This window comes from Canis lupus, chromosome 1 (genome assembly GCF_003254725.2).
Source record: "Canis lupus dingo isolate Sandy chromosome 1, ASM325472v2, whole genome shotgun sequence".
In the NCBI taxonomy this organism is placed as follows: domain Eukaryota; kingdom Metazoa; phylum Chordata; class Mammalia; order Carnivora; family Canidae; genus Canis; species Canis lupus.
Window position 1 is genome coordinate 85,257,745 of NC_064243.1, and position 26,654 is coordinate 85,284,398.

The 26,654-nt window shown below is 38.8% G+C and overlaps 1 protein-coding gene across 1 annotated transcript in view; it reads right to left on the reverse strand.

Moving 5' to 3' along the window:
* TMC1 (transmembrane channel like 1) overlaps nucleotides 1-26,654 on the reverse strand; it is a 118,493-nt gene that overhangs the window by 83,662 nt on the left and 8,177 nt on the right. Inside the window, exons 3-4 of the mRNA XM_049106013.1 lie at nucleotides 18,105-18,276; nucleotides 10,323-10,451 (exon numbers count right to left, since the gene is read on the reverse strand). Of these exons, the coding sequence (XP_048961970.1) occupies nucleotides 10,323-10,451; nucleotides 18,105-18,276 (301 nt within the window). The remainder of the gene's footprint in view (nucleotides 1-10,322; nucleotides 10,452-18,104; nucleotides 18,277-26,654) is intronic.

Genomic DNA, 26,654 nt, shown 5'->3' on the forward strand with positions numbered 1-26,654 from the left:
TAGAGAGAACCTATGAGGTTTGGGGATGGAGAAATCTGGATTTGATCTTCACCTTGACGGTTACTAGCTGTGTGAGACTACTTTACTTCTGTCAGTCTCAGCTTTCTCATCTGTAAAATAGGGATAGCTTTCTGTTTTCAAGGTGTTTATGAGAATTTAAAAAGTTAATGTGTTCAGCATCTTCTAGCATAGGATCTGATACATAATAGACACTCCGAAACAAAAACAAAAACAAAAAACAAACTGAAGATGATACTGTCCCATCTCCAAACCTCATGGTCACCATCATCAGTAACTAATTATTTGGAAAAGAAACTGGACTTCGGATTGCAAATCCAGACTGTAGAGCTCACTGATTTTTTTTCACTGATTTGTTAAGTAAAAGCTTGTACACTTTGTTAATTCCTGGAGAGGTATTGAAGGCCTTGAACATAGGGATCACATGTTCAAAATAGTATTGGAAAAGAACACCCCAACTGTAGGGCATGAACAGTCTTTGGAGTAACGTAGACTTGGTTCTGTTAAGCTGAGTTTGCTGAATTATTTGAGACTGTTCCATTATGCTACTGTAATGGATGCAACTGATTAAAAGAATTAAACATAGACAATAAGAAAGCTCTTGGCTCATAATATTCAGATGAAATTCCTAGGCAGGGTAAATTTGGTATGCCTGGGGCTATGTAGTCACACAAAGCCCCATGTGTGCTCAGTGCCCACTTCAATGCTCTGCCATTGGTATCTTGAAATTCTTAATCATTGAAATTCTGAACTATTTTTTAACAAAGGGTCTTACATTTTCATTTTGCACCAGATCCTGCAAATTCTGTAGCTGGCTCAGCACACAGGATATGTTAAGTATAGCTAATAAATAAACCTGTAGCGTGTGATACATAGGCATAATTAACAAGATGTGTTCCCATACAGATAGTAAGTTAGTGACCTGTAATACCTGACAAAGAAAGACAGAAAGTAGATGGAAAATACGATGAACAAATAAGAAGGTTAGAAGTGGTTGGAAGGACCAACTTATGATCCTATCACTCTGGGACTGATTATCTGTCACCACTAAATTGACCATGCATTGGTGTCATCCAATGTGTTTCTCTTCTCCTAGCTTGTGTTCTGCTCAAGAAAAGCAGCTACAACTGTGGCATTTCAACAGGCTAATTGACAAGGTATTACTATAGTCAAACATACTTGCTCTGTGTCATTCTGATAGAGCAGATGCCTATGGTTGGCCCATCATCTTCATTCTGTGGGGCCCTTTGGGACCTTGGTCCTCTTTTTTTTTTTCTTTCTCTTAAGAGAAAAAGAATGTGTATGGATGCTCAAGTGGCAAGGATGGGAGGGCAGAGGGAGATGGAGAGAGAGACAGAATCTTAAGTAGACTCCATGCCCAGTACAGAGCCTCATGTGGGGCTCAGTTTTACAACCCTGAGATCATGACCTGAGCCAAAATCAAGAGTCAGATGCTCAACTGACTGAACCACCCAAGTGTTCGGGGACCTCAGTCCTCTTAACTACATCATCAGTAGAATGAGAAAGACAGAACATGTGAATATTGTGATATCCAATATTCAAGAAGTGTGCTCCTGTGGCCTACTACGTCACTCTATGATCATTCTTTCCTGGCATGTTCATTTACCCCATCTCTTTGCTCTCGCTTGTCACTATACTTTAACTTGACTTAATAGACCATGTGATTTGAATATGTTAGTTTGCTCTGTGAACCTTTCAGTCCCATGACCACTGGTAGAGCTTGCCTGGCAATTAGTATACTTAGAGATCTGCATCTCATCAGAGTAATTTTCTACACAAGTTCAAATCATAGTTCTACCACTTAGTTACCTGAACATAAACAATTACTTATCCTCTCAGAGTGTTGGTTTCCTTACATACAAAACCAAAGTAATAATATCTCTGTTGAAGGATGGTTGAGAGTGATAAATGAAATTATGATAGTAAAATAATAATAGCTAACATGCATAAAATGATTACTATGGGCCAGCATCATTCTAAGTGTTGTAGATCTTAACTGATCTAATCCTCTCAATAATTCTATGAAGCAGTACTGTTATTTTCATTTATAAGTGAGAAAATGCAAGGACTGCAAAGCTAAGAAAATTGTCCAAGGTCACAGTATCATGCTTAATACCTAGCAGGCATTTATTAAATAATAGAAAAATTAGATATCAGGGCACCTGGGTGGTTCAGTAGGTTAAGCGTCAGACTTTTGGTTTCAGATCAAGTCATGATCTCAGGGTCTCAAGATCAAGTTCTGCCTTGGACTCCAGACTGGGCATGGAGACTGCTTAAGATCGTCATTCTTTCTCCCTCTTCCTCCCCACCTCCACTCACACATGTACTCTCTCTAAAAAATAAAAATAGGGGCACCACCTGGGTGGCTCAGTCAGTTGAGTGTCTGCCTTCGGTTCAGGTCATGATCCCAAATCCTGGGATTGAGCCCCTTGGTGGGCTCCATGCTCAGCAAGGAATTTGATTCTCCCTCTCCCTCTACTCCACCCCCTGATCGTGCTCACACTCTCTCTTTCTCTCCTTTTCACTCTCTCTCAAGTAAATAAATAAAATCATTAAAAATAAATAAATAAGGAAGCCTGGGTGGCTCAGTAGTTGAGCATCTGCCTCTGGCTCAGGGCATGATCCCAGGGTCCTGGGATTGAGTCCCTCATCAGGCTCCCCATAGGAAGCCTGCTTCTCCCTCTGCCTGAGTCTCTGCCTCTCTATGTCTCTCATGAATAAATAATAAAATATTTTAATAAATAAATAAATAATCAAAATTTTAAAATTAAATTAAATTTTAAAATAGAAAAGAAAAATTGGATGTCAGTGTTACACTATGATCAGCAAAATTCAGATGTACTGATTTCCAGTAGTTGTCATTCTTTAGAGGAGAAAATCAATATACATAAGGTACTTACAAAGTACAAAAACTGAACACCGCTACTTTGTTTGAGTTATTGATTAAAAAGAATCCCAATGGGTGAAGTGTGTGTTGGTAGGTGAGGACCCATGATCAAAGGTCCTCTTGTGTGGAAGTCCTCATTCCATCATAATGACAGATGAAGGAAAGTCTTTTGTGAACAAAAAGAGAAATCATGATTCTTACCTATAAAAATCTCAAGCTCCAAGGAACTTGAGAGGAATAGATGGGAGCCAAGGGACTAGCTTTCCCAGATCGGGCCAGCAAAGGACATCAATTTTGGTCTATTCTTACTGTCTTAGAAATACCTTAGCTCCCCCAATGGAAAAAAAAAAAAAAATACAGTGAAATCAAAAACAAAACAAACAAAAAGAATACTGGAGGGTGAAGGAAGATTGAGTAAGAAAGACTGTTACCTTAATGACTAGCTGACCATTAAAAGCACATGTTTAAATGTAAGTGAAATTCTAAGAATTACTTTCTTGGCTTTAACGAATGTGCCATATATAAATCACCAGGGCAAGTTAGCCAATGCACAACTCCCAGAAATATTGGGTCAGCGTGCCACAAAGCTAAGAAATTAAAGCAGCCAGTATAATAGCTAAGCAAACATGTCTGTTATCAAAATAAATAAATTTAAAATATCTTCTACCCAAGAGCCGTTTCATGTGAAAGTATATTAGAGTATTCCCATACCCTCATGAAATATAAGAACTGCTTCCTCCCCCAAATCAGCTTCTTTAAATATCCAGTTAAGTGAGGATATTTAATTATTTCTTTTTTTTAATACATTTATTTTTTTATTGGAGTTCAATTTACCAACATACAGAATAACACCCAGTGCTCATCCCGTCAAGTGCCCCCCTCAGTGCCCGTCACCCATTCACCCCCACCCTCCACCCTCCTCCCCTTCCACCACCCCTAGTTCATTTCCCAGAGTAAGGAGTCTTTATGTTCTGTCTCCCTTTCTGATATTTCCCACACATTTCTTCTCCCTTCCCTTCTATTCCCTTTCACTATTATTTATATTCCCCAAATGAATGAGAACATATAATGTTTGTCCTTCTCCGATTGACTTACTTCACTCAGCATAATACCCTCCAGTTCCATCCACGTTGAAGCAAATGGTGGGTATTTGTCGTTTCTAATGGCTGAGTAATATTCCATTGTATACATAGACCACATCTTCTTTATCCATTAATCTTTCGATGGACACCAAGGCTCCTCCCACAGTTTGGCTATTGTGGCCATTGCTGCTATAAACATCGGGGTGCAGGTGTCCCGACATTTCATTGCATCTGTATCTTTGGGGTAAATCCCCAACAGTGCAATTGCTGGGTCGTAGGGCAGGTCTATTTTTAACTCTTTGAGGAACCTCCACACAGTTTTCCAGAGTGGCTGCACCAGTTCACATTCCCACCAACAGTGTAATGAGGGTTCCCTTTTCTCTGCATCCTCTCCAACATTTGTGGTTTCCTGCCTTGTTAATTTGCCCCATTCTCACTGGTGTGAGGTGGTATCTCATTGTAGTTTTGATTTGTATTTCCCTGATGGCAAGTGATGCAGAGCATTTTCTCATGTGCATGTTGGCCATGTCTATGTCTTCCTCTGTGAGATTTCTCTTCATGTGTTTTGCCCATTTCATGAATTTTGCACAGCAAAGGATACAGTCAACAAAACTAAAAGACAACCTACAGAATGGGAGAAGATATTTGCAAATGACCTATCAGATAAAGGGCTAGTTTCCAAGATCTATAAAGAACTTATTAAACTCAACACCAAAGAAACAAACAATCCAATCATGAAGTGGGCAAAAGACATATTTAATTATTTCTTATGTCAATAGGCACAGAAGCATTTATTTTTCCTTCAAATGGGTGCTTTATATACAAGGCCATTGTGTAGATGAAACAATCCCTAAGTCTCTGCTGGGAGCTAGTGGTGTGGCCAGGCAACCCTCTCTTACCTCTGCCTGCCTTGCCCTGAAGGGATTTCACCAAACCACTTGAACTCTGAAGTAAACAGTTTGAAAACCACTGGCCACCATCCAATCCCTTCATTGTATGAATAAATACATGAGGCTCCAAGAGGTGAGGTTAGAGTAGAACTTAGCCTGGAGTCCATGTCTCTCTCTCTCTCTTTTTTTAAGATATTTATTTATTCGTGAGAGACACAGAGGGAAAGGCAGAGACTTAGGCAGAGGGAGAAACAGGCTCCTTGTGGGGAGCCCGATGCCAGACTCCATCCCAGGACCCCGGGATCACGTCCTGAGCCAAAGGCAGAAATCTAACCACTGAGCCAAACAGGTGGCCCTCACATCTCTTTATTTTCACTCCCCAACCCACCTTACTGTAACAAAACAAAGTAGTTGCTTATTCAAGTTTAGTCATACAGACTTTAAACACACCATGTCGAATGTTCCGGAGTAGTTGGTTTTGAGATTTCAAGATGAGTAATAAGTAGACCGGTTATTTTCCATCTAGGTGTTTTATATCACTTGTGATGGTTGCTATCAGGTTATGCAGTCATCTATAAATACAGTGAGGAAAGATCTAGGTAACCAACTTCCAAGGGAAACCCATTAACAACTTAAAAAAATTATGCCTACAATTCTGGCTGTTGGATATTTTTAAAATTAATTACTAATAAAAAATTAGGAATTGAGTTTCAAAGAGATGAAAATTATACCACTATTTCCCTTCCCCTGCCCCCCCCACCACATATTTTCACCCATTTGATAAACAATTTATAGAGCAGGACATTCTGCTTACTGAAGTTTTCTGTTTCTCAGAATCAAGACAGTAGACTTCAATCCTGACTGTATATCAATGACGTTTAGAGTCAAAAACAAAAATATGCATACCCTGGTCTGGGCCAGGCACACCTGCCTTTCCAAACCTGGAGATTATCATTCAACAGGTTTAAGGCCACACGAATGTGCAAAACTGCATTAGCACACAGGAAAACACACTGAAAAACATTGTCCCCGGTGACAGAGGAAAGATGTGCCTTCTCTTCAGTCCTAAAAAGCCAATACTGCTGCCTTGAAAGTGCTGAGCTCCACTCCTGAGCCACGTTCAAGAGTCCTCAGGGATTAACAACCCATTTTTAGGGCCTCTTGCCCATGTATTAACTGCTTATTTTAACTGTCATTTGGCCTCAGCTCTAAGGATGCTCATGTTGCTAGTGAGCATCCCTTCAGAAAGTGGGAACCACCTCTGAGGGGCCCCCCCACTATTATATAATAGCTGCTATTCCCTATGCCTTACTCTAAAACACATCTTGAAAGCCTGACCCTCTGATAAATCTGTTTTGGGTGTTTCCTCAGTTTTTCATAGTTCAGAGCCAGATGGAAAGCCTTGGAACCCCGACACAGATCCAAACCTATGACCTAAGTATCTACTGTAGTTATACTGAGCCTACTGCCTTGGATTCCATATACTTAGTGAGGATTGATGACTGGAGGTGAATTCTGGGATAACATAATCCTCAGAAATGTCCTCTCAGAATTAGAAGTCCCTGAAAGACATAAAGGGTAGGAGAAAAGTTCCCTCTCTACTCCCATGTTGGGGTAGAGAAACCTTTACCTCTATATACCATAAGTATTGACCACTTGCTCTAATAACATGATTGAAATCCACGGGGAAGCCGCTTAATACAACATTGAGAGACCCACAAAGGGAGACAGGCCGGGGACTATAGTGCCAACAGCTCCATTAAGGAGGGTGAAACCAAGGAAATCAGGCCAATCGCTGACACCAGCTGTGCAGAGCATTGCAAAGCTACGAAGCAGGACTCACTTCTGGCCACAGACAATCATCGCAAGATGGTGAGCATTACTGACATGTGAGAAGCCATCATCATTCCTTTTCTGGCCCTGAATCTGTGCTTCCATTCTGCAAGCTGGCTTTAAAGTTGATGTTCTGAATTGCTATCTTGGTAACGTGCCAATATTGCTCCCTTGCTGCACAGGTAGGAGGCCGAACACTGGAATGCATACAAGCTTTAACCAAGTAGTGTCAGCAGGTGATGTGGATTGTTTGAGAACTGTGCATACTGAAAAGTGAATGCCCCTTTTGCAGAGGCAACTAGTGCCAAGCCCCAGCTGCTATTTCCCTGTAGGAATGAGGGACCAGATCCTCCACTTATCCAGCAAAAGCTGGACATCTGGATTTTTTTTTTAAGATTTTATGTATTCATTCATGAGAGAGACACTCAAAGAGAGAGGCAGAGACACAGGCAGAGGGAGAAGCAGGCTCCATGTAGGAAGCTCAACGTGGGACTCGATCCCAGGACCCCAGGATCATACCCTGGGCCTATGGCAAGCACCAAACCACTGAGCCACCCAAGCGTCCCATGGATTTTTTTTTTTTTTAAATGTATGCCCAGCATGGGGCCCAATGTCAGGCTTGAACTCATGACCCTGAGATCAAGACCTGAGCTGAGATCAAGAGTCAGATGTTTAACAGACTGGACCACCCAGGCATCCCTGGATTTTATTTTTTAAGATTTTATCTATTTATTCATGAGAGACACACAGAGAGAGGCAGAGACAGAGGCAGAGAGAGAAGCAGGCTCTCTGAAGGGACTCAACCCTGTGACTCCAGGATCACGACCTGAGCCAGAGGCAGACGCTCAACCACTAAGCCACCCAGGTATCTCATTTCTGGATTTCTTAATGTAAAATCTCCTACTTTTCAATGTTTGGCAACAAGGAAAAAATGTTATAAAAAATATACCCCCCCAAATGGGTAAAATGGTAAATTTTGTTATATATGTGAATGAAAAATGAAAAAATAACAAAAGAAAAAGAAACAAAAAGCATTTGGGCTGAATAAAAACCTAACATTCAGATCTACGACCTAGACTGAGTCTCAGACTCCCCATTTTCAACCTCTGCCCTAACAACAGAGTCTGGTATTGCCTTCCTGGCACCGCAATCCCTACCTCTCCCCCATTCCAAAAATGGGTTAATTCCTGGACTCAGCTCAAGGACCCAAGTTCTGGAATCTGCTACAGGGTTACCCTGAGTACACTTGGAACACCTGAAAGGAGCTTGGCCCCAGATTCTGCCAAATTGTCAAGATGCTCTATTCTTCATTGGAATGGCAAAATCAGTTGCCCATCTAGACTACTACCAATGTGTCACCATCCCCTAGGGTTCCCGTGGTTGTCCCTGGCTGGGTCTGCTTCCACCCAGCCCTGCCATGTCTCACACCCTCTCCATCTCTCCTGTCACGCTGCAGGGGACCAGGCAAGATTGACTCTGTCCTGAGAGGAAGTGATAAGTACAACTTGTGCTTCCCCTCTGTGTGCTATGTTCCAACACCATGCTAAGCATTTTATGTAAATTATCTCATCTTATGATTCCAATAACCCTGTAAATTAGCATAATTTCATAAGGAACCTGAATGTCCGGCAGCCCCGGTAGTGCAGCGGTTTAGCGCCGCCTGCAGCCCGGGGTGTGATCCTGAGGACCCGGAGCAAGTCCCATGTCAGGCTTCCCGTGTGGAGCCTGTTTCTCCCTCTGCCTGTGTTTCTGCCTCTCTCTCTCTTTCTGTGTCTCTATGAATAAATAAATAAAATCTTTAAAAAAAAAAGGAACCTGAATGTCAGAGAGCTACACAATTCACTCAAATTTGCACAGCCATTAAGTGGAAGGTCTGAGATTCAGATTGGAATTAGAAGCCCATTCCTACTCCGCTGCCCCACATGAGAGATACAGAAAAGGGAGGAGGGTATTTCTACACCTTCTGCAGGTGGAAAGGGAAGATGCACTCTTTGGCATTCTTACTCAATTTCACACCCATGCTTGGAAGGTTCACAATACTACTGCTTTCCAATTTTATCCCTTTCTACATACGATTACCTGTGGTTTCCAGTATGGGAGATTTCACGGGCAGTAATATTTCAAAATACATTTTGGAAGCAACATAAAGCAGTTGCCAAATTTGTATTTTGCCAAGTAAGGATATTTTTAAACCTATCATTTAGCATCATTTTCACTTCATTGAATGAAAACTATTTTAACAGACACATGCACACGTGTGCACACACATGCACACATACACGTGACCAGCTTCATGGAACCAGGAACTCTGCTTGCCTTTGCTGTCATTCATGGCTGGTGCCTACAAGTAAGTGCACATGGAGTTCCCAGCCTACTACTGCGCTGTTCCAGAAGGTTGCTGGGAAGACCATTGTTTGGAACTTAGGAAACTTGAGTCCACAAAACAAAACAATGCCATTATAAATGATGGCTAGGTTCTCATTTCACAGGACAGATCTAGAATATCTTGTTTGATTTTAGATATGAGGTAGCTGATGCCCCAGAAGCTAGCAAAGCCTTTAAATAAGATTTACTCTTTTGCAAAGCTAAGATTAAAAGTGAAATATCCTCATAGATACTTCAGTTCTTTTCTCATCACCAAAGACAACGATACTATACTATAACACTAACATTATTACTTAAATAGCCTTGTGGAGAGACAGCTTTGGAAATGTACCATTAATTACAAAAATGGTTCTGAGAAAAAATGCAATCGGTAATACAACTGAAAGATATAAACATGCTTGTTATCACAGACACGTTCCCTTTTATTCATGTCTCACCTCCCCGACAACCTTGGCAAGGTAATATAGTATGAACCTCAGAAGTGATCAGAAATGAATCTGTTCCCGTCCCTCAGAAAGAGAGAATCATTTGTCTTTTCATACAGGGAGTTGGCAAATCCATGTGTCTCTGAGTCTGTTTGTACCCTCATCAACACTCAACAGAAGAGTGAAATTGGGTCATTTATATGTCACCATGGAATAGCTATTAGCATAATCCTTAATTGGAATCTTATGTACTGTTCTGTTGGCTTAATATGCTCCCTGTGCTTTAAAGAGAACTGTCACCTGATTATATCATTTGAGGTGGGGAATCTGCAGAGGAACAAGAATGTGCAAGCCACACAAACTTGTAAAATTCAAATATATTATCTCTTTTAGAGAAATAGAAATGAATGTATTCAACTAAAAAAATTCTCAGTTCAAGGAACAAATTACTAAAAGTGACCAGAGGTTATAAGACTCTGAACAACAACGAATTTGCTCATAATTTTTTTTTAAATATAATCATTAGCTCAGCCTCTCTAGTGATGGTATGTATATATGCATACATGTACATATCTGTGATATGTGATGTGTTCACATACATGACATGTGACATATATAATATGTTGGGTACATGTCTATGACCATGAACCTTATATAAAGTAACAGTATTTTAAGTAAAAGATATATATAACACTATGTATAAAGTATAGGTAATACTCAGAGGATTTAGGAGATCAGCAATCAGGGAAAGTGTGTCTAATTACAAAAGGTGGCACCATACTTGAGAACTTCAATTTTCTTCTCCATTTTCCAAGGCTTGCATTTGACAGTAGCAATCATTTGTCTTTTCTCATCTAACTCTGCCTTCAACCTTTCCAATTCTTCTTCATCAATTTCTTCTTCTTCTTCCCTTTAAAAAAAAAGTAATAAAGTTAAATTTTGCTTGACTTAAAACTTAAAAAAGAATGCTATCAGATATTCATTCCATGTGTATCAACTTGGCTGTACATAGCAGATACCAAGACTTATAAGCATGAGAGCTTGTATCTGTCTGAATACTGATACAAGATTTCTGGAATGATTATAAGTTTAAACAATAGTGTTTACATTCTGAAGTCCTGAAACTGTTTTACCTCCACAGCCTCAAACTCTCAGAACAACAAAAATCAGTGGAATATTAGTTACAGATCTATCAACATATTTTCCTCTTTTTTGTTCCCTTGTACACTTTCCTTCACTAATTCTACATTTCATTGAAAAACATTACTTTTCAATAAGTATAGTAAATTAGAGGTGAAGATGTCTTTGAAGTGCCCTTACAAATTTGTTAGCTATGTCTCAAGAGAAAGAGAAAAATTGAAATATGGAAAAATAAAAATCTATTTCTCAAAGGTAACTTAATCTGTTAATTAAATTCAAAACTTCAGTTGATAAAATTCAACTTGAAGTATATTTGGGAGAAGCGAATCCTTTGAAGAGACCTTCAAAGGAATTTAGTTTCTCACTGAACAAATGAGATGTATCTTTTCTTTTCTATGTTCCTAGGATTGCAAAAATACTACAGGATCCAGAACTAATAAAACAAAAAACATCTAAACATGAGCAACATGATTTTAAATCAAGGAATGTAATGCTCTATTGTAAAGATTAATTTTTTTAGTGGTAGGTGTTCTATTTATTGTCACTCAAGTTATTGTCACTCAACTTCAAACTCACCCTTCTATAGTTAATATTGCGATACTGGGGCTGGGACTCTGCAGGGCACACTTCTGCTTTGGCTGGCTCAATGGCAGGCACCAACAGAAGATACTAAAGAGGGATTTGGGCTTTTCTTTGGCTTTCTGGGGTGGCACTTCCTCCTTAGTAATGATTCTTCACTGCACTAACTGGAGGGTGCAGGTGAATCTATTGCCAACTTTTCCATCACTAACAGAACCAGCTTCATTACCACCCCCATAGAAACCAGCACCACTTGAGTATCACCCCCTCTTCAGTGGATTCAGCCCATTGCATTCCTCCTCAATGCTTCTAAGTATAAATTTCAACCTCTTTCCCGATAGCTGCTTCCAAAACTTGTATCATGATACTTTAGTGTTCTCTTATAACCTAGGTAACAATTATTGATACCTATCAACAGTTCTCTTAGTAAATACCTTCTGTTCAAGTAACATCTGAAGTTTCTTTCTCCTAACTAAACTCTGACTGACAAAGAAATTGTAATCTGACTCAGCATTAAACAGAAAAATACTTTGGGGCAGCCCGGGTGGCTCAGCGGTTTAGCGCCGCCTTCCGCCAAGGGTGTGATCCTGGAGACTCAGGGTCAAGTCCCGCGTGGGGCTCCCTGCGTGGAGCCTGCTTCTCCCTCTGCCTGTGTCTCTCCCTCTCTCTCTGTGTGTGTCTCTCATGAATAAATAAATAAAATCTTAAAAAAAAAAAAAAAAGAAAGAAAAATACTTTGTTGCTCACTATTCTTGGGATGACTACACACAGTAGGACTATAGTAGAGCTGCTTTAAAGTTCCAGCTTGATGGGGCAGCCCTGGTGGCTCAGCGGTTTAGCGCCGCCTTCAGCCTAGGGCGTGATCCTGGAGATACAGTATCGAGTCCCACGTCGGGCTCCCTGCATGGAGCCTGCTTCTGTCTCTGCCTCTCTCTCTCTCTCTCTGTCTCTCGTGAATAAATAAATTAAATCTTAAAAAAAATTAAGTTCCAACTGAGGAACAGGAGGACATAGCCATAGTTCTACAGCTGACCATACAAAATGACTTTGTATTCTTTCTTTCCCATCAACCCAGTTTTTAATCATGTCATGAAATAAAAACTCATATTAATTTTCTAAAATAATATTTCTTAATAACAGTTTGATTTTTTTTGACCAATTCAGATATTTTGCTTAGAATAGTAATTCATAGTAAGAGAACAATGGAAGTATACTCTAAAATACAACTCTGATTGCCATTAGGTTATTTCCATTTTAATTATTTGATGCCTATTATATAAAATCTTAGTGCTGTACAACCACAACATAAAATACTTGAAGACCTTTTTATTACATCTATATTCACATTTTTTATTTGCTTAACTTGCCAATCAGAATAATAATATGTGTGTTGGTTTGTCATAAGAGGAAAACATATGTTTTAGTAAAAATGATTGTTTTGCTTGTCAAATCACTATGTTATATATCTGAAACTAATGTAACATTGTGTGTAAATTATATTTCAATTGAAAGAAAAGATTGTTTTGTTGTTACCAAAAAAATTGTTTCCATGTAGACATAGACTAAATCTAGATTATATAGATAACTGTTTCAGTGAAATCTTTGTGGAAACTATCATAAGAAAAAGAAAATATGTCAAGTAACTATTAAGAATAGATTTAATTAGAAAACAATAGCAACAAAAATATTTAAGATTGATAATTCAATTGCTTAGTATTTTAAGTCTTTAACTTGCCCATCCTTCCAAAAAACTCACAATACAGTTGACCCTAGAATAACATGGAGCTTGGGTGCATTGACTGTTGTGCAGTTAAAAACTCACATATAACTTTAGACTGTCCCAAAACTTAACTATTAATAGCCTTCTGATGACCTGAAATCTTACCAATGATGTAAATAATCAATTAATACATATTTCGTAGGTTATATATATTACATACTGTAAACTAGAGAAAAGAAACAATAAAGTAAGCTAGAGAAAAGAAAATGTTAAGAAAATCACAAGGAAGAGAAAATACATTTATAGCACTGCACTGTATTTATTAAAAATAATCCATGTAAGGCAAGAATATGGAATGGAAAAAAGTCTCTTCAACAAATGATGTTGGGAAAACTGGATAGCTTCATGAAAAAGAATGAAACTGATGACTTTCTTATACCATACACAAAAATAAGCTCAAAATGGATTAAAGACCTAAATGTAAGGTACATAAAACCATAAAAACTCTATAAACCATAAAAATTCTAAAAGAGAACACAGGCAATAATTTCTCTGACATTAGCTGTAGCAACATTTTCTTGATGTGTCTCCTGAGGCAAGGAAAACAAAAGCAAAAATAAACTATTGAGACTACATCAAAATAAAAAGCTTCTGCACAGCAAAGGAAACAATCAACAAAACCAAAAGACAACCTACTGAATGGGAGAAGATATTTGCAAATGACACAATCTGACAAAGGACTAGTATTCAAAATATATACGGAATTTATTCAACTCAACACTAAAAAAACAAATAATCCAATTTTTAAAATGGGCAGAAGACATGAACAGACATTTCTCCAAGAAAATATGCAGATGGCAGACAGACACATGAAAAGATGCTCAACATCACTAATCATTATGGAAATGCAAATCAAAACCACAATGAGATATCCCCTCACACCAGAATGGCTTAAATGGACAACACAAGACACAACGAGTGTTTGTGAGGATGTGAAGAAAAAAGAACCCTTGTGTAATGTTAGTGGGTATGCAAACTGGTACAGCCACTGTGGAAAACAGTATGGAGGTTCCTCAAAAAACTAAAAGTAGAACTACAATATGAACCAGTAATTCCACTACTGGGTATTTGCCCAAAGAATATGAAAACACTAATTTGAAAATATATGTGTACCACCATGTTTATTGCAGCATCATATGCAATACCCAGATTATGGAAGCAGCCCAAGTATTCATGGATAGATGAATGGATAAAGAAGATGTAGTGCATGGGAATATTACTCAGCAACAAAACAGAATGAAATCTTGCCATTTGCAACAACATGGATGAATCTACAGAGTATAATGTTAAGTAAAATAAGTCAGTCAGAGAAAGAAAAATACCATATGATTTCATTCATATGTGGATTTAAGAAACAAAACTAATAAAACCGAGAAGAAAAAAGGAAACCAAGAAATAGGCTCTTAACTATAAAGAACAAACTGATGTTTACCAGAGAAGTGGGTGGAAGGATGGGTGAAATAGGTGAAAGGGATTAAGAATACACTTATCAGGGATGCCTGTGTGTGTGGCTCAGTGGTTAAGCGTCTGCCTTTGGCTCAGGCCAGGGTCCTGGGAGCCCTGCGTCTCCCTCTGCTTGTGTCTCTGCCTCTCTCTCTCTCTGTGTCTCTTATGAATAAATAAATTAAATCTTTTAAAAAAGTACACTTATCATAATGAGCACTGAGTAATGTATCAAATTGTTCAATTGCTATATTGTACACCTGAAACTAATATGACGCTGTATATTAACAATACTAGAATTATTTTTTTTAAAAAAAGGAAAAAAATCCATGTATAAGTGGATTCAAAACCATGTTGTTCAAGGGTCAACGGTATCTATATGTAAGTATCTTAAAGCTTTAAATTAATGAATTCCCATTTAGAATCATATAGAAAACAGTATCATCATTTAATCCAGAATCATCAAAAAATTTTAATAAATTATCTATTAGGTATGTGGATTTACCCTGTAACTACAGCTAATTTCTTTATATGCCAATTTTTAGAAAACATTTAATGGAAATCTTCCTAACACTAATTATAAACTTTCCTGCTATCTTAAATCCAGTACTTTATGAGTTTAATCTATTTTATTTCTATGATTCCTTAAAACATTATTTGAAATCTCTTCACTAACCCTCTTTTCTGATTATCCATATATATTATCCCATATAACAGTTTTGTCTTCTCTAAGGCTCCAAGGCTCTAAACAACTTTATCCTTTTTCTCTGGCACATTTATACTGTCTCACTTCACAATAATTTGTGTCTAAGTGGCCCCTCCCTTACTCTATAATGAGCTCCTAGAGAATACAGCCAATTGCATATTCATACCCATGTCTTCCAAAGAAATTAGCAAATCAGCTTCCACAGTAGTGGAGCTGAATAAATATTAATTACATAAATGTTTATGTACAGAATTCTTTCTGAATGACAGAGTTATCATCATAAGTCCAGCCCTCAAAGTCCACTAAGATAAAAGAGTGTCCCCCAAGATTAGTATGGTAGGGAAAGATAAGATAAATCCTTACACAAAATAACCCCAGACAGGTATATTTTTAAAGTCTTTGTTAATTGTTGATTGCTCCAAGCGGATCATGTTGTGCTACCAGGTATAGTTGTCTCCTGAGTTATCTTCAAATAGGCAGGTAATTAAAATATTACTTTCACCAGCATATAAGGAACTGCTTTTCCAGGAATCAAAGAAAGTGCTAATCATATTAAAAGAATATAACATAGAAATGCTTCATCTTCTAAAATGTATGGCTAATCTGTGCAAGAATGGCTTTCCATCTTAACTTTGATTTATTTAAACAACAGTTGTTGGGGGGGGAAAGGCATAATGTGCTGAATTTCTCACTGCTATGAACATATTTCTTATTCACTTAAAACTGGGTCAGGAAAAGCCTGTTATATTATTAGAAATCCTCCAAAATGTCTAAAAAGGCAGTGTTTTTTTAACTGTCTCCAAAGATAGTTAGCATTACAACCTTGGTTTTAGTTGGCTTCAAATTTTTGTCAGTGGGGGGTGGGAGTAGGAATTCCCTTAGGTGTTTCACTTGAAAGTTTAAAAGACTGGAAATGAGTTAGTCTTGTATATGTGCTGCTGAAGGGAGCACTGGAAATGAGTTAGTCTAAATAAATGTACCCTGATTTGCCGACAAATCTTTTCTCAAGATATGTTTGCTAATACATTTCCTTAAAAAAAAAAAAAAAAAAAAACTTATCTTCAAAATCAAAAATAGAAAATGAACTTTAAAATAGGGATCAGAACCATCAATCATTACAAATAATGTATAATACTATTTAGATTAGTTACCCAAATTATGACAGTAATTATGTAATTTGAAAAGCCTTTGGACACAAAGTTCATGTTAGCTAACTGGCTGTATGGAGAAGTAGAGAGGACTAGTGGCAGGGGTGCTTGTGGGCTTCTCAGAATCGGGATGAGAGTGGTACCAGCTAAGGATAGATACTGTCGCCAGGACAACATTCTCTCAGGCAGTAGGGGCCAAGACCCAATTGATTCACACGGTTCTCTCTCTAGGGGTTGAGCATTTCGCATGACAGCCTTCAGCAGATCAAGAGAGCACAGAAATTTCCACCCAACTCACCTTTCTAAAAGGACCTCTCTGAAGCACATGTAGAGAGTAAAAGCAAATTCTGGGTCACAGCCTATATCATGCATCTATCCTATTGATGAAATAGTACTGTCAACAAGCACAGGCTTTGCTAATAGGAAATATTACTACGTCATGATAGTGACAACAATAAGACATAGAACTTAAAAGAGTAAGATGATTTTTTTTTTGTTTTTTAAAAGTAAAAAGCATAAAAAAACTTAAAAGGAAAATAGGATAAAAAATCCCAGAGGCAACATTTAAAGAAGGTGGTGTCTTGATATTCAAAGATGAAAGAAATGAGCTTGGGGAGGAAGAGAGACAGGAAGAGAGGGTAGGAGGATTTAAAAACTGAAGTCAATAAAAATATGATGAAGAAGTGCATGGGGTTATCTCTCTATTTTAAAAAGAATCATCATCTATCAATGCTAAGCTTCTCTACTATCCAAAATTTTCATACGATTGTATTTATAATTTTTTATGAAAAGGAAAGTAAAAGCTAGCTGTTGAACACTAGTTTGTGTCATTTGGGGGGGACATCTTAGAAGTTCCTCTTCATCCCAAGTCCTAGGAGTGTTTTGGAGGAGATCTCATCATCTCCTGATGGTTCTCATGACCCTACTACCTGGAAACAACATAATAGCTGTTCTCTTAAAGCCTTTCCAAGGGGTCTGGGTTTTCCATTATTGGATGTGATACATGCACACCTTTCTTACTGGCCTGCCATCTGCAAATTTCCACAAAGCAAAGACTCAAAAATTATTTTCCTGAATTTTTCCTAAATGGTATTTAATATACTATTTTATACAAAGTCAACACTCGGTGAAATGTTTGCCTGGTGGAAATGATAGATGTCAGGTTGTGTTAAAAAGGAAATGACAACCCCAATACTCTGTAACATGGGCCAGCACTTTTTTTTTCTATAAAAGAGCAAATGGTTAATATTTTAGGCTTTGAGAGCTACATACAGCTTTATCCTATATTTCTTTGGTTTTGTTTGTTTGTTGTTGTTTAATCAACAGCTCTTTAAAGCTGAAAGAACCACTCTTCACTCTTGGTCTGGAATTAGCCATATTTTATAACCCCTGCTCTATAAGGTCAAGTGATTTGGGCTCATGTTTTAGGGATTTTCCATTTCACTTTGATAACAACGCATATCATCTATGGAAGAACTTCAAAATATGTTAATAACCAATGATAGTTTAGATCTCACATAAGAAAATTTCTCCTAGTCCATTTTTAATATGTATATTCATTTTAGAATTCTATTTAAATTTTATTTTATTTTTTTTAATTTTAAAATACATTTAACTAAGTGGAGTAAAATGGCAACATCAAATTAAACCTGTTCTTCCTAAAAATAGTTTTCAAGGCCACAGAGCACCTAAAGGGAGTGGTCTTCTTTCCAAGTTAGGCACTTGTGAACAAGTCACAATCCCAGTTACAGATCAGAGTTCACTTACGCTCCTCTCTTCAGCCTCCTCCTCCTCTCCTTCTCTCTGGCCTTCCTTGTTTCTTCATCCTCTGGTTCAGGCTCCGGGTCATCCTCACTGATCACATCTCTGGTCCGTTTCCTCTTTGGTCTCAAGCTCTCTCTTCGAGGTAGTTTATCTTCCTCCTCCTCTTCTTCTTCACCTAAACACAGCAGTGAATACTTCGATGATCGATATCAGAAAGTGCTCTCTCCCACTACCAAATGTCTGTTTAGTGTTTTAGTGACCATGGTCACATATGAGAGCACAATCCAGCAAGTCTCCACATCATGATAAGATGTATGCATGGAATATATATATATATATATTCCATGGCTTGCAATTCAAATACACTTATCTATATTCTCATTTTTTGATGTGTGGTTCATCTACTCAAATATGTGAATGTGGATCACAAAATTTTAATAATTCATAGAAACCCAGTCTTCATTTTTTTGGGTTACTAGATGACTTAGAGTTCAATATTATACCATGATCTCTAAGACCAAGTTTAGAGGTTACCGATCTAACGCATAAGGATGAAGTGATCAACCACTATATGTTTGCCACCACTTCTATCCTAGAACAAAGGACGAGAAGGACAAAATGCAATAAACTAGAGTAATTTTGAAGAAACTAATTCAGACCTTGGAATTTTTCCTAATTCAAATGATCTTTATTTTTTATTCCATGGTTTTTTCTTCTTTTTCCTGAATATTTCCCTTTCTTAAATGAAATTGATACCGAGTATATTTATATACATAAATACTTGCTTGATGATAGTATCTTTATGAATAGAAATATATAACATGTAAATTTAACATAAAACTGAGAGAAATGGCATTTTATTTTGTTCATCAACTAGCAATTAATGCCTCATGTGTCCATAACTTCACCAGAATCTTCCAGATAGAGAAAGAATCCAGTTCCTTCCTTGACAGTTTATAACATACACTCTTACTTCACTTTCATCTTTTTGCTTCTTCTGATATTTAGAATTACCTATTATTAAAAAATCTACTCCTCTCAGAAGGTACTATAGGGAAAAATTGTACTTTGGTGGGAAACTATGAATTCTCTGCAGTGTACCCTGTTGTGTTATCTGATTCTATGGGAGCTATTTTGTAATTTTGAAAGTTATAGATCGCTAGAAAGCAATGCAAAATAATTCTTGTCTGTAGATCTGCACATGAACTCAGTCCAGTGTAGAGACAATCTTCCCTCATCAGGAAAAATAACCTCCCACAAAACAGTAGTGCCTCCATTTGCACAATCATTTCAATAGCCCTGATCTATAAATGTATCTATTCTTTGGATTTTCCTTTGACCTGGTTGTAACAACTCACTAGGGTCCTCATTCATTCATTAAACATGTTCATTTTTACATGTGTGTGTCGTGATTTTATTTATTTTTAATTTTTTAAGGTTTTCTGTTTTTCAGTTTTATTTTTATTTATTTTTTAAAAAAAGATTTTTATGAGATGGGGCAAGATGGCAGAGGAGTAGGGTCCCCAAGTCACCTGTCCCCACCAACTTACCTAGATAACTTTCAAATCATCCTGAAAACATACGAATTCGGCCTGAAACTTAAAGAGAGAACAGCTGAACACTACAGTGAGAAGAGTTTGTGCTTCTATCAAGGTAGGAAGTGGAAAAAAAAAATTAAAAAACATCCAGTGGGGAAGGAGTCCCCAGGAGGAGCCGGGCTAAGAGGGGCGGCAAGAGCCCCCAGGACAGGAAAGCCCAGCCAGGGAGAAGCAGGAGTTTCACCAATCCTCCCGGATGGAAAGGCGCTACAGGGAGCTCGGGCAGGATCCCAGGAGCGGCAGGGATGCCCTCAGGCTCCCAGGGACACTAACAGAGGAGGGGCGCCCCGGGGAGAGTGTACCACACACCCCGGGCCAAGCTCCCTAAACAGCTAGGAGCGCCCCGGCAAGGCCCTGGGAGCAGTTCGGTGTTGGCTCTGGTGGCGGCTCTGTGGAGGGGCTGCCTGGCCGGGAGGGCGATTCCAGTGGCGCAGGCCCCAGAGCCTAGGGTGCCGGGGGACACAGCCCAGGATCCGGCGCTCCCCCGGGACAGGCGGAGGTGAGGAGGGCACAGGACAGCGAGGACGCTCCTGCCACCTGGCCAGCCGAGCTGTGCAGGTCAGTGCCCCCCACACCCAGAGCATCCAGGCCCCTGCAGCCTGGGAGCTGCAGGAGTTCCTGCGGGAGCTGACTCCAGGGCTGGGGAGCTGACTGCCGCCACTGTTGTTGTTCCTCCTGGTGTCACCTTGTACCTGGGACTGAGCAAGGCCACGAGGGAGCAGGGACCTCACAGGATAAACAGCTCCCACTGAACCCTACACCTGGCAGGGGGCAGGGCAGCTCCCCCAGGTGCACACACCTGAGAATCAGCACAGCAGGCCCCTCCCCCAGAAGACCAGCTGGAAGGACAGGGGAAGAGCAAGTTCTTGACCAAGCAGCGCTGGAAAGTTCCAGGGGAAGTCTAGGGACTTAGTATATAAGATCAGAGGATACTCCTCCTTGTTTTTTGTTTTCTGTTTGTCCCCACCCCCTTTTTTTTCTCTCTTTTTCTCCTTTTTCCAGTACAACTTGTTTTTAGCCACTCTGCACTGAGCAAAATGACTAGAAGGAAAAACTCACCACAAAAGAAAAAAATCAGAAACAGTACTCTCTCCCACAGAGTTACAGAATTTGGATTACAATTCAATGTCAGAAAGCCAATTCAGAAACACAATTATAAAGCTACTGGTGGCTCTAGAAAAAAAGCATAAAGGATTCAAGAGACTTCATGATTGCAGAATTTAGATCTAATCAGGCCGAAATTAAAAATCAATTAAATGAGATGCAATCCAAACTGGAGGTCCTAACGATGAGGGTTAATGAGGTAGAAGAATGAGTGAGTGACATAGAAGACAAGTTGATGGCAAGAAGGAAGCTGAGGAAAAAAGAGAAAAACAATTAAAAGATCATGAAGATAGGTTAAGGGAAATAAATGACAACCTCTGAAGGAAAAATCTACATTTAATTGGGGTTCCAGAGGGAACCGAAAGGGACAGAGGACCAGAATGTGTATTTGAACAACTCATAGCTGAGAACTTCCCTAACTTGCAGGGGCAAACAGGCATTCAGATCCAGGAGACAGAGAGATCCCCCCTAAAATCAATAAAAACCATTCAACACCTTAACATTTAATAGTGAAACTTTAATAGTGAAATAGTGAAATTTCAGAGATAAAGAGAAGATCCTTAAAGCAGCAAGAGACAATAGATCCCTAACTTATATGGGGAGAAGTATTAGGTTAACAGCAGACCTCTCCACAGAGACCTGGCAGGCCAGAAAGGGCTGGCAGGATATATTCAGGGTCCTAAACATGCAGCCAAGAATACTCTATCCAGCAAGGCTCTCATTCAGAATAGAAGGAGAGATGAAAAGCTTCCAAGATAGGCAGAAACTGAAAGAATATGTGCCCACCAAATCAGCTCTGCAAGAAATATTAAGGGGGACTCTGTAAAATAAAGAGGAAGTCCAAGGAAACAATCTACAAAAATAGGGACTGAATAGGTTATTCTGATGACACTGAATTCATATCTTTCAATAGTAGCTCTGAATATGAATGAGCTTAATGATCCCATCAAAAGGTGCAGGGTTTCAGACTGGATAAAAAAAATAAGTACCACCTATTTTCTGTCTACAAGAGACTCATTTTAGACCTAAGGACACCTACAGCCTGAAAATAAAAGGTTGGAGAACCATCTACCGTTCAAATGGTCCTCAAAAGAAAGCAGGGGTAGCCATCTTCATATCAGATAAATTAGTTTATCCCAAAGACTGTAGTAAGAGAAGAAGAGGGATCCTATATCATACTTAAAGGATCTATCCAACAAGAAGATCTAACAATCATGAATATTTATGCCCCAAATGCGGGAGCTGTCAAGTATATCAATCAATTAATAACCAAAGTTAAGACATACTTCGATAATACACTTATACTTGGAGACTTGAATATGGTGCTTTCTACAATTGATAGATATTCTAAACACAACATCTCCAAAGAAACAAGAGCATTAAATGATACACTGAACCAGATGGATTTCACAGATATTTACAGAACTTTACATCCAAATGCAACTGAATACACATTCCTCTCAAGTGCACATGGAACTTTCTCCAAAATAGACCACATAGTGGGTCACAAATCAGGTCTTAACCAATATGAAAAGATTCAGATTGTCCCCTGCATATTTTCAGACCATAATGCTTTGAAACTAGAACTAAACCCACAAGAAGAAGTTTGGAAGGATTTCAAACACGTGGAGATTAAAGACCATCCTGCTAAAAGATGAAAGGGTCAACCAGGAAATTAGAGAAGAATTAAAAAGATTCATGGAAACTAATGAGAATGAGGATACAACCGTTCAAAATCTTTGGGATACATCAAAAGCAGTCCTGAGGGGGAAATACATTGCAATACAAGCATCAATCCAAAAACCGAAAAGAACTCAAATACAAAAGCCAACCTTGCACCTAACGGAGCTGGAGAAGGAACAGCAAATGAAACCTTCACCCAGCAGAAGAAGACAGTTAATAAAGATTCGAGCAGAACTCAATGAAATAGAGACCAGAAGAACTGTGGAACAGATCAACAAAACCAGGAGTTGCCTCTTTGAAAGAACTAATAAGATAGATAAACCATCAGCCAGCCTTATTAAAAAGAAGAGAGAAAAGACTCAAATTAATAAAATCATGAATGAGAAAGGAGAGATCAACACCAATACCAAGGAAATATAAACGATTTTAAAAACATATTATGAGCAGCTATACTCCAATAAATTAGGCAATCTAGAAGAAATGGACGCATTTCTGGAAAACCACAAACTACCAAAACTGGAACAGGAAGAAATAGAAAACCTGAACAAGCCAAACATCAGGAAGATATTTGAAGCAGTCATCAAAAACCTCCCAAGACACAAAAGCCCAGGGCCAGATAGCTTCCCAGGGGAATTCTTCAAACGTTTAAAGAAGAAACCATACCTATTCTACTAAAGCTGTTTGGAAAGATAGAAAGAGATGGAGTACTTCCAAACTCGTTCTATGAGGCCAGCATCACCTTAATTCCAAAATCAGACAAAGACTCCACCAAAAAGGAAAATTATAGACCAATATCCCTGATGAACACAGATGCAAAAATTCTCAACAAGATACTAGCCAATAGGATCCAACAGCACATTAAGAAGATTACTCACCATGACCAAGTGGGATTTATCCCCAGGATGCAAGGCTGGTTCAACAATTGTAAAGCAATCAATGTGATTGATCATATCAACAGGAAAAAAAAAAAAAAAAAAAAACAAGAACCATATGATCCTCTCAATAGATGCAGAGAAAGCATTTGACAAAAATATAGCATCCATTCCTGATCAAAACTTTTCAGAGTGTAAGGATAGAGGGAACATTCCTCAGCTTGTTAAAAGCCATCTATGAAAAGCTCACAGCAAATATCATTCTCAATGGGGAAACACTGGGAGCCTTGCCCCTAAGATCAGGAACAAGATAGGGATGTCCACTCTCACCACTGCTATTCAACATAGTACTAGAAGTCCTAGCCTCAGCAATCAGGCAACAAGAAGAAATTAAAGGCATTCGAATTGGCAAAGAAGAATCCAAACTCTCCCTCTTCGCAGATGACATGATACTGTACATAAAAAACCCAAAAGACTCCACCCCAAGATTGCTAGAACTCATACAGCAATTTGGCAGTGTGGCAGGATACAAAATCAATGCCCAGAAATCAGTGTCATTTCTATACACTAACAATGAGACTGAAGAAAGAGAAATTAAGGAGTCAATCCCATTTACAATTGCACCCAAAAGCATAAGATTCCTAGGAATAAATCTAATCAAAGAGGTAAAGGATCTATACCCTAAAAACTACAGAACGCTTCTGAAAGAAATTGAGGAAGACACAAAGAGATGGAAAAATGTTCCATGCTCATGGATTGGAAGAATTAATATTGGAAAATGTCAATGCTATCCAGGGCAATGTACACATTCAATGCAATCCCTATCAAAATACCATGGACTTTCTTCAGAGAGTTGAAACAAATCATCTTAAGATTTGTGTGGAATCAGAAAAGACCCCGAATAGCCAGGGGAATATTACAAAAGAAAACCATAGCTGGGGGCATCACAATGCCAGATTTCAGGTTGTACTACAAAGCTGTAATCATCAAGACAGTGTGGTACTGGTACAAAAACAGACACATAGATCAATGGAACAGAATAAAAATCCAGAAGTGGACCCTCAACTTTATGGTCAACTAATATCTGACAAAGTAGGAAAGACTATCCACTGGGAAAACGACAGTCCCTTCAATAAATGGTGCTGGGAAAATTGGACAGCCACATGCAGAAGAATGAAACTAGACCATTCTCTTACACCATACACAAAGATAAACTCAAAATGGATGAAAGATCTAAATGTGAGACAAGAATCCATCAAAATCCTAGAGGAGAACACAGGCAACACCCTTTTTAAACTTGGCCACAGCAACTTCTTGCAAGATACATCCATGAAGGCAAGAGAAACAAAAGCAAAAATGAATTATTGGGACTTAATCAAGATAAAAAGCTTCTGCACAGCAAAAGAAACAGTCAACAAAACTAAAGACAAACTACAGAATGGGAGAAGATATTTGCAAATGACCTATCAGATAAAGGGCTAGTATCCAAGATCTATAAAGAACTTAATTAAACTCAACAGCAAAGAAACAAACAATCCAATCATGAAATGGGCAAAAGACATGAACAGAAATTTCACAGAGGAAGACATAGACATGGCCAACAAGCACATGAGAAAATGCTCCGCATCACTTGTCATCAGGAAAATACAAATCAAAACCACAGTGAAATGCCACCACACACCAGTAAGAATGGTGAAAATCAGCATGACAGGAAACAGCAAGTGTTGGAGAGGGTATGGAGAAAGGGGAACCCTCGTGCACTGTTGGTGGGAATGTGAACTGGTGCAGCCACTCTGGAAAACTGTGTGGAGGTTCCTCAAAGAGTTAAAAATAGATCTGCCCTAGGACCCAACAATTGCACTACTGGGGATTTACCCCAAAGATACAGATGCAGTGAAACGCTGGACACCTGCACCCCGATGTTTATAGCAGCAATGTCCACAATAGCCAAACTGTGGGAGGAGCCTCGGTGTCCATCGAAAGATGAATGGATAAAGAAGCTGTGGCCTATGTAAACAACGGAATATTACTCAGCCATTAGAACTGACAAATACCCACCATTTGCTTTGACATGGATGGAACTGGAGGGTATTATGCTGAGTGAAATAAGTCAATCGGAAAGGGACAAACATATGGTCTCATCTATTTGGGGAATATAAAAATTAGTGACAGGGAATAAAGGGAAAGGAGAGAAAATGAGTGAAAATATCAGTGAGGGTGACAAAACATGAGAGACACCTAACTCTGGGAAATGAACAAGGGGTAGTGGAAAGGGAGGTGAATGGGGTGACTGGGTGATGGGCACTGATGGGGGCACTTTGCAGGAGGAGCACTGGGTGTTATGCTAAAGGTTGGCAAATTGAACTCCAATAAAAAAATAAAGATTTTATTTATTTATTCATGAAAGACACAGAGAGAGAAAGGCAGAGATATAGGCAGAGCGAAAAGTGGGCTCCAGGCAGGGAGCCTGATGTAGGACTGATCCTGAGACCACGGATCATGCCCTGAGCCAGGGGCAGGTGCTCAACTGCTGAGCCACCCAGGTGCCCTCAGTTTTATTTTTTTAGCAAGAGGAGGGGCAGAGATAGAGAGAGAATCTTAAGCAGATTCCATGGCCAGTGCAGAGCCCCACCTGGGCTCAATCTCACAACCCTGAGATTCTGACCTAAGCCAAAATCAAGAGTCAGAGGTTTAATCAACTGAGCCACCCAGGTACCCCTAATTATCTTTTAAAATTACTTACTGAAACATTTTTATTGATATTTTAAATCTGAGATCTAAGTATTACCTATAGTACTAAAGTTTGACTAGCAGAGAAAAACTGAAGGATAACTTTCAAATTAGGCTTTGAGAACCATACAGTGTCATAAAAACCAAGAATAATTTTCCATTTGTTAAATATGTGGCAAATGTTGTATGTAATGTGAATCCCATTCTGACATTCTGAAAATTTGCCCAGTCTTTATTAGTCACGTTAGTCACCATTTATAGAAAGGACAAGACCTTGATAAGGATTGAAAAGCAATTTTCCCACAAATAACTCAAGAACTCAAGCAGCCACTCTTCATTTTTTTTTTAATTTATTAATATTTTATTTATTTATTTGACAGATAGCACAAACAGGGGAAACAGCATAGGGAGAGGGAGAAGCAGGAAGCCCAATGTAGGGCTCGATCCCAGGACCCCAAGATCATGACCTGAGCTGAAGGCAGACACTTAACCAACTGAGCCACCCAGGTGACAAAGTACTCTGCATTTTAGTATATTTTGTATTAAGACTAAACTATTAAACTTTC